Genomic DNA, 9,958 nt, shown 5'->3' on the forward strand with positions numbered 1-9,958 from the left:
TGTTGACATGTTCAAATAATGAATCTCTTATGTGTGTGATCCCTTTTCCCCCCCTGCTCCTGAGTCCTGTTTCTAGTCGTCAGGTAGGGATGCTGTGCAGACCATTCCATCGTCTGTCCCAAGCTTATGGAGTACCGCTGACTTGCTGGCTTCCAGGAACCAGGGTGAGTGGTTCTGCCTCTTGTAAATCAGCAGTCTGCCTTTTTACCTCAGGCTGTCAGGAACAAGATCATCTGCTGTCAGAGAGAGACGCTAACTACAAACATAGTGCAATTAGTCCTTTATCCTTTAATTTAGCTGCTTCCTCAGGACTGAGACACTGTTTATGTGACTGACAATGGTTATATGATAAGAGGTTTTCACAGAGGTTTGCACAGAGAGATAAGCCATTATGCTTTATAAAATGACTGTAGCACATTATCCAGCATAATTTCTTATAACTTTGCTCCCAAAGCTGCAGGTGTTTAAAGATAATTCAATGTGACATTTGAATGCTTTGATTCTGTTTAGCAAGCATATGAATGACGTTCCTCTGAAGTCAGAACTGAAATCTTTTGGGAAAATCCTCCACTGTGACATACACACATTTGCAGAAGAATTTCTTTGGTTTTTCTCAGCAAAAATATTTAAATAAATGATAGATTCACTTTCTGTTTCCCTACCTTTCAAGGTTATATTTTATATATATGCATCGACTGGATTTCTTACATCAAATTCTTTCTGTTTCAGGTGCTGAAATGGAACATACCTATTTGATTATTTTACTGTTTAGTAAGGCCTTATCAGCCGGAGCTCAATTCAATGGATACAACTGTGACGCCAGCTTTCACAGCCGCTTTCCCGGTGAGGAGCTGACACAGATACTGAATGAAAAATTACATATGAATATCTTCTGAAAGGGAAGTTCTCCTCAAACTAGGTACCTGTTCTGATAAGGAGATCATAACATTTTGGCTACACATCAGTGAATAAAATTTAAAATGATGGTTGTGGTCTGTAATCCCAGAACTCCACTTAATTCCTAAAACAGAAGTTTCTACTAAAACTCAGTTTTAGGCACAAAACCTAACTTGACCTCACAACTCACTCAGATTAAGCATTAGTCACTTCTCTATTATTCAGTTATTCATTCATCTGTATGAAAAAATGGCTGTGGAGCTCGTTCCTATGTACCTGTGTGCACACGTCTTGTGTGTGTGTCTCTTGCAGCGGAGAGGGATATCAGTGTGTACTGTGGGGTGCAGACCATCACACTCAAAATCAACTTCTGCCCTGTCCTCTTCTCCGGCTACACCGACACCGACCTGGCCCTCAATGGTCGCCATGGAGATGCCCACTGCCGCGGATTCATCAATAACAACACCTTTCCCACTGTTGTAATCTTTAGTATCAGCCTGGCATCGCTGGAGTCCTGTGGTAACTCCCTGGTGGTAAGAAGAACAGGGGTGGTATGGAATGATTAGTCCACAGATTTTACAGTATTACCGTCAGCATCACTGATGCTGCACACTGTTCATGAACAGTTGAAGTTGGATTTGGTGCAGACGTCAATGCACACAAACTAAAAGAAGAACAAGTAAAAACTATAGCTGGAACTTGAAAAACAACAAAAATGCTCAGAGCAGTTGGTAGAAAAAAAATCTGATGTCTCTTTTACTTCAGCCAGTTGTCTCATTTATAGAATCCATCTTTAGATGTTGACAAGCTGTTTATAAGAGTTTATCCTACATGGGAATGAAGTCCAGCACTCCTTATTTCAGTCAAGGGGCTGCTGTGGGCCCCTAGAGGCCCCGTCAGGATGATGAGTGAAAAACAGTTCTTAAAAGAATTTAGGGGGAGTTGAAAGTGAATCTTTGTGAGCTGTCACTCACCCATACTTTACTCCAGTATTGAGCTGGATGGAATGGGACAGTTCCTGCAGGGTCTGTCCTCAGACAAGGAAGGACTGAGGTCGGGATTAGTGCAGTGCATTAGTGTGCTCAGTGCTATGGCTGATGGGACCAACCCCTGTGTCCACAGTAAGCTAGTGATGGCTGGTTAACAAGCAGGAGGAGTGTCACCCACCCCGATATTCTTCACTGCAGGTCTCCACGGCTCAGGGACCCAACGCTTATGGGAACCTGTCACTGGTGCAGATTGGTAACATATCAGGGTACATCGACACACCGGATCCCCCCACCATCATCAGCTACCTGCCAGGTCTGCTGTACAAATTCAGCTGCAGTTACCCACTGGAATACCTGGTCAACAACACACAGCTGGCCTCGTAAGTCAAACTTATATGACCACTTTCACTTTTGGGGCTCTACAGGGGCCAGTGGGACTCTGGAATGGGCTGTTAAGTTTGAAAAATCTTACAGTGGTCTGTGGGAATAGGAAAAATGTTGGAGGGACAACTCAAATACAGGTGATAAAATAACAAAATAAAACAACTTACTGTAGAATATAAAGCATTGCAACATGCCTGAGATTGTAATATAGCCCTTGTAAACATTTATAATGTTCAGATTTTATTGACTCTGTATCAGAGAGATGCTGATTCATCTCTATGGTCAGTTCTGAGGCTGCGTTTGTGATAATGTCCACAACCCAAACAATAACTAACATTAAAGAAATTTAATCGGGACAATAAACTCGTAGTAAATATCAGTTATTTTGTCTCCCAAGAGGCCCATATAGTCTGAATATTTTGTATAGGTATAATGCAGAGACAACACCACCAGAAAATGGAGCATGGAAAAATTACCATGGAGTTGAATCAACATTTCTCTAATAAAAAAATGTATCATTCTCAACTTCATTTCATGAGTACTGAGGTGTGTCTGGCTCCTGTTTAAAATAAAATGTAAAATAAGTCACTGGATATGGTGGAGCAAGACTTGGATATGAGACTACTGATATGAAAACTGAGATTTTTTATATATGGTTGCCATGACTCTGGACAGTAAGTTTCAGCTATGTTGTAAAGACAATGTGTGTGTCAACCATATAACCATCTATTAATATTGTAACATTAAAGCAACACCTATACTTACAGAATTATTTTCTGAATACTTAAAATACTGGAATTACATTGGAATTATTTTTGGCAAAATTTTTTTTGTCTTTATTGAAGGTCAGCAGCTGCAATCTCAGTCAAGGACAGCAATGGCACTTTCATCAGCACGTTGAATCTCCTGCTTTATAATGTAAGTCCAAATATCTGACACTTTGCTGCACAGGGGAGCCAAGGGTGTTGTGCTGGAGACAAAGCCAAAAGCATCAAAGTGGATCTGCAGATATTTAAAGTTAATCTGCAGCTTTTATGTCTGTAATTGCAATGATTTCTGAAAATGATGATCAACATACAAGATGGGGAGGATAAAAGCTCAGAAATCCTTTTACGCAGCTCAAGTAGGCAGCAAATTACCTTTATTCTTGTAATTAGAGAAGATTATACTCAATTCATCCTCAATTCATTTCAAACCTTCCACTAAATGAACTCATTGGATTCAGTGGAGACCAGATGATAGATATGCCTTGATTCATGAAGTGTAGTGAGACTGAATAAGTCACTCTCGACAAGATGAAAGGAAGTGGTCAGGAGATGTGACAAGTGTGCTGAAATGCCTTTGTGGTTTATGTGCAGGACTCCTCGTACATTCAGCAGCTGGCCATCCCCATGGCAGGACTGACCCTGAAGACGCGGGTGTTTGCTGCTGTAAAAGCCACAAACCTGGACCGGAGGTATTCAGTCAACATCTAGACCTGTTCCATTTTCACTTTACACCAAAATCACAGTTAGACCTCTCAACTAAGACAGAGTAGGTTGCTTCAAATAGAACACCAGAAAAATGTAAAATATGGGAACTTTAAATAGAAATAATGTGACTAAGTACAGTACAAAGGGCTGTTAAAATAACACATGCTACAACACAATATGAAGAATGACACCACTGACCTTTATTTGGGTGCTGCCAGATTACAGTAAAAGAAAGACACTCTTAATTTGTTAAGTTCTTTTTCTTTGACTGAAAAAAAACAGCTACAAGCTTTGAAATGAGCATGATCAATAAACGCTCAGACCACTTAGGAGGCATTAGGCTATTACCTGTACCAATCTGTTCACCTGAGTAGGACCTTTGTGTTTAAACACCCGCTAACATCTGGCTTTTCTTGTCAATGTGAAAAGGTACAATCCTCATTCACCCCCGGGGCAAATGATTTTGCAGTAGTCACAGGTATTTATTGGCTCCGGCTCCGATCAGCAGTGATGTAAACATGACACCCAGGTGAACACGCTAATTTTCACCCCTTGTCCTGCTGTGACGTTTTTCAGAGTCTCACACCGAGGCTATGACACACAAGAGCAACAGATCCATTTTATCAGTCTGCACGGCAGCTAGCAGCTCACTCTCTGAATCTGCATCTATGTGTGTGCTCTGCATGTGATGTCGTTACTCCCAGCAGTTGTGTACATTTTATTTTGCAGGTTTATCTGTTTTAAAAAAACTGGGTCATACAGGGCAGGTGTACAAAAAGTAAAGTAGTCTGAATACTGAAGCCACTGCATATGCACTGCAAGGGAACAGTTACATTTACCTACAAAACTGAGCAGTAGTATAAAGATGTAATTTCTAGGTGACAGGTTGTAATGTCACATGATAGTTCTTAGATCATTTTGGTAGCAATTCTCTCTTCCCCTGCACGGAGAGGTCAGCCAAGTGTCTGAGAATCTGTTTACATACATGACTCCAGGATTTACTAATCCTCAATGTTAAACAGATGGAATGTTCTAATGGACTACTGCTACACCACGCCTTCTGGAAACCCCAATGATGACCTCCGCTATGATCTTTTCTTTAGGTAACACACATTTGAAAACAGATTTGTGATGTGTTTCAGTTTTCATTGTTCTCTTGCTCTTTCTAATAATTCTTTCCAATTTTCCCTTCCTGTTGCAGCTGTGAAAAAGACCCCCAGACCACCGTCTTTGAGAATGGGAAAAGCCAAATGGGCCGCTTCGCCTTCGAAGTATTCCGCTTTGTAAAGCACAAGAACCAGAAGATGTCCACTGTCTTCCTGCACTGTGTCACCAAGCTGTGTCGAGCAGATGACTGTCCGATGCTCATGCCAGTGAGAATAACAAAGCGCATTTATACACCTTACATTGCAAATTATTAGGATAAAACACAACACACAGCATCTCTGTCAGCATCTCTCTTAAACCCATTTACAGCTTAATTTCATGAGGGAAACAAGATTAAAGAGTCCAAGTTTCAGCTGGATTCCCCAGCTGGGCTCTCAGATATTCACTAATACACATAATCATCAGTGGTGGAAAGTAACTAAGTCCATGTACTATTCTTAAATACAATTTTCTCCTGTGGAGTTCATAGGGAGGAATACTAACTCAGCGTTTTACACCATATATCACTCGCATTAGTGTGTGGAGGGTGCCAGGATGTTGCATCTATATTTCCCACTGTTAGACACTTAGTAGACTTTCTTAGAGAGTGATTCCTGTCTGGATTATTTAGTTTTATGGTGGAATAATGTAAACTACAGCAGGCTGAGCATCTGGTGAGTGACGCATCCATGATTAGTCTTTGCTGATTTTGGTTAAGATGAAATCAGTGATAAAGCTAGATTAATCTGTTGTTTAACATCATGTTTGCTGCATCTCAGCACTGCTTGGCTGTCTACCATGTATCTAAATAGGCCTTGTAGTGATGTAGACCATGTTTCTATTTTATGTTTTTGTATGTTTTGTATTCTATATTATTCGCTGACAGTGCCCCTGCCCGTTGATGTTTATCGGTGGTAGTGCTGAACCAATCGTCAGTTGAGCCATGTGCTGTGTTCTGTGCTGAAACATTTTAATGTGACTGGCAACCAGTTTTGAAAAACTGGCTTCACTGTTTATTTTGTTAGACATGGACTTGCTTGACTCACTGTGTGTTTATGTATAGAATATATCAGCTATTTTACAGTAGAGAATTTCCATCCCCTCTGTGCTGAGAGCCTCGCTCATCCCCTGATCCCAGACCTTGACATTCACCATTGTTGTAACATAATCAACTGTAACGTTTTGGCTAATAAGTATAACCCAGGGACTGTAAAGAAAGATGGATGTAGTCTCCGTTACGTCACCCACAGGTTTCTAAAGAGTGGTTTTGAATCTCAGAGTGAGCTGCTCCGCCATTGCCATCGCGACAGTGCCTGACTCTGCCTAACTCCCAGCTAATCCAAAAATGAGCAAAGACTTTGGTGCATGCCAGTTTGTGGCAAGCATATGCTCCTGCACCTGTCACTTAAAGCGGCTTACCCTCAATTATGCATAACTTTAAGCCTTAAACAAATGTTAACATGTGATTTATATAAAAATTTACCCCCTGTACAGTTGTCAAGAAGGAGGAGATGAACTATAGAGACCAAAACTGTTTTTTGCACCAGGCTGTAAACATGTTTATTTTTGCTGTAAAGTTGTCCCTCCACCATCCAGTCAAATTGCAGGAAATTTGGTCACAAGCTCTCCTTCCTGAGTTACAGTGTTGAATAATGGCCAGAAATGTTTCTGCAGAACTTTATGATGTCACAGTAAAGTTGACCTTTTCCTTTTGGATATGAAATGTCATCACCTCATCATTTTATCCTGTTAAACATTTGTGCAAAGTTGTGTCATAATTACCGTATGAATTCTTGAATTATACCAAAAAATGTGTTTTGTGTTTAATAATTTCATCCTTCAAGTCCAAGTGAATGTTTGTGTCTGATGTAATGAAATTCCTTCTGGGCATTCCTGATATATTGAATTCACAAGAACATGAGGTTACTATGATCTTGACCTTTGACCTTTTAAATATGATTAATTTATGGTGTAAAACAAGGGGAGAATAATACATGTAGTATTCTAAAATGATTCAAATCACAAGACATCCAGTGTTTGCTATTTTAAAATCTAAATATTCGTGTCTGTGTTCAGTGTTAAAGAGTCTAACAGCTACTTTTTTAACGGAGTAATTAGTAATATGTACTCTATTACATTTCAAAAGTAACCTTTCCAACACTGCATGTGTCATATAGCACAAAACTTCAGTTCATGAAATGTAAAAAGGAATCATTATTGGGTCACTTTATCCATCCGGGTCACATCAGACGAGATTTCATTCTGCTGTCTCCTTGTGACATTTTTTCCCAGATTTGTGGCAGCAGGAGAAAGAGAGACATCCCAGAGGGAAAGAAATCAAATAAAGCATCTGGGAATGCTGTCCTGTCTGCAGGGCCTATCATCACTCGGATTGGTAGGGTTTGATAACTCTTCCTCCTCTGTTATTGCTTCTCATCTGTCTGTTTCCCACCAACCTCCTCCTCCTTACATTAATTAAACAGCACTGTCATTGAAGAACCTTTTCCTCCCACCTGGAACATAAAGTAGTACATAATAACATAATACAGCACCAAAAGTTCCTATTTCTTATAAACCTATTTAACTAAATTTATTTTTTGTTGTGTTTTCTAACAATTCCTCAAGCTGTTTAAATCTCAGACTGGATATATTAAATTAACAGAAAAAGGTGCTTGAGTGTGTCAGACTCATTATTTGACACTGGGATGTTACACTGTTATATGTACACTTATCTGGGTGACCTAGACAGTCAGAGAGCTCCTGAAGACATCTTGTTGCCTCATGCACTATACAAGATATTAACCACACACCATTGGACAGTTAAGTATACTGTGCTGAATACAATGTATTGGTCTTATCCTTACATGCCCTTTACTTTACTTTTTTTTTTTTTTTGTCCCACAGATGAAACACCAACCAACAACTCTCAGCTGGGTAAGCCTTCACATTCTATCACTTTTAAATGTGGTATTGCCCCTCTGTTATATGAAAAGAAGCCATTTAAACCCTGAAAGCCTTCAAATTGAAGGGAAATGTCTTATATGTTGTGGAGTCACATTAAGTGCCTTTTTTCTCTACTTGCTCTTCAATGAGTTATTTTGCTACATAACACTACTGAAATGATTTGACAACTCAGAAGCCATTACATTCACACAGGGAGCAATTGATGTTTTTTATTTGAGAAAAAGTGCACGACTTGTTCCTGTGCTCCAAATGCAGCATATCATTTATCTTCTGTATATGCATATTCTTGTCTATTTGACTCAGTGAAGAGATTTTCTCTATTATCTCTATTTTGATGGATTCCTCCTTTTCTCTGGCTGTTGAATATTGATGCTGTTTTGGATGGTGGAATCATTTTCTACTATAAAACACTATAGTGGGTGTTTTTGCATATAGTCCTGTTTAAATGAACCAGACTCAGTCCTCTTAAAATGGACCAACAGAAAAGGGATTCATATTTTTGCATTCACATTGTGAGGTCAATAGAAAAAGGACTGAGTTCTGTTCATGGTCCACTGCAGCTCTGATAGGGCCTCGGTCCTCTTTCTGTTCACACTATTGTTCCTCAGACCTTTACTGCTTTGGATCATGGGAACCAGATGGCTGCTGCTATATCTCTTAACTTATAAGAGAGTGTGAGTGTGTGTATGCATGTGCAAGAGAAGTAGCGCCCCTATTGCAGCAGGCACACCAGACCTTGGTTGTCATTGTTATAATTAAGAAACATGCAGACTGTACTGTTAGTGCTGTACCTACCTTTGTTGCCATGGTCACTATAACAACAGTCATGGCTTGGTTAGGTTTAGGAAAAGATGGTGATTTGGATTAAAATAGGTTGTTCCTCAACATTAGATAGGTTAGGGGTTAAGCAAACTGCAACACAGACATGAAGTGAATAGAGGGGTCTAAATTCATTCTGTGTTTGCATATGCACAAAAAGTGATGACAAATTGAGTTTGTTTGGAGGGCCGAAAAGGACCAAGTGTGAAAACACCCAGAGAGTTGTGCAGTTTTTCTCAGGAACAGTGAGTTTCCATTAGCTGTTTCTGTAGGAGGATTCATATGAACAGATTTGACTGTGTCTTTGTGCTTGTACTGCTTCAGCCCATCTGAAAGCTCCAGTGTTTCAGATGAACACAGTGACAAGCGCACTCATCTCAGGCGTGATCATCTTGGGCGTCATGAGCGTTTGTTTCTTCATCTTCTCCCTCACCCTTCTCAAAGGAAAGAGCACCCCTGTCAGCACCCTGTCAGGAGTCCGCAACCCAGCCTTCAGCTGAGCACTTCAACCTAACTCACTGCAGACACTTCAACAATGTTAAGTGAGGGGAAAACAACAGATGTGACATTATGTTTGTGCATGTAGTCATTTTATGTAAAATAAAAGCTAAATGTTGATTTAGATAATTGTTACAGATCTGTACAATGAGCATTATTGTAGAAGTAAAACAGGACTTTTTATATGTTGTTCTGTGCTTTGTGTTTCAACCATGTGGCCTCAACTTGCATGTGATCACTTGTCATGCAGCTTTAACCCACATAGTGGGAACACTTAACCTAATTCAATACCTCAGCTGTATAGCTTTCAGTTGCAGGTACAGAATCAATTACAAGGCTTACAGTACATTGTGGTAATGTATAACCTGCTGATAAAAGCACTTCCTGCTCAGAGGCTGAAATGTAAGAGACTGGAGAGAGGGAAAATTAAAAGTTCAAACGTTTGATTGAGTGAGTCAGCAGAAAGCCTCAGGGTTGGATGTTGAGTTTATTCTTGAAATAAAATCTAACTTAAAAATACATTGATATTACAATTAACATTGCCACATTCTACGGTATTGGCATTGGGCATTGTATGATTTATCAGTGTATACATCTGTTCTGCCTAAATATGTAGTTCACTCACTCACCTCAAATATTTTATGCAATGAGGAGGGCGAGTTACATTTGTATATGCACCCGCTGTCACTGTGTATAACCTGCCTAAAATGTGTTCTTACACTTTCACTGATGATCTGTTATTGAAATGCATACAATTGTGCATATTACAAATATTTGACAACAGAAATA

General features: G+C 39.7%; 1 protein-coding gene across 1 annotated transcript; it reads left to right on the plus strand.

The window, feature by feature from the left end:
- zpld1a (zona pellucida-like domain containing 1a) lies at positions 1–9,958 on the plus strand. Its single transcript, XM_071460883.1, has 11 exons — positions 1–164; positions 730–843; positions 1,210–1,430; positions 2,085–2,266; positions 3,116–3,188; positions 3,629–3,726; positions 4,765–4,845; positions 4,944–5,115; positions 7,181–7,283; positions 7,793–7,822; positions 8,996–9,958. The coding sequence occupies exons 2-11, from the start codon at positions 738–740 to the stop codon at positions 9,169–9,171; spliced, it is 1,242 nt and encodes a 413-aa protein (XP_071316984.1). The 5' UTR covers positions 1–164; positions 730–737; the 3' UTR covers positions 9,172–9,958.

The sequence above is a fragment of the Trachinotus anak genome, unplaced genomic scaffold (assembly GCF_046630095.1).
Source record: "Trachinotus anak isolate AG129_WGS33_773 ecotype Australia unplaced genomic scaffold, CSIRO_AGI_Tana_v1 ptg000024l, whole genome shotgun sequence".
NCBI lineage: Eukaryota > Metazoa > Chordata > Actinopteri > Carangiformes > Carangidae > Trachinotus > Trachinotus anak.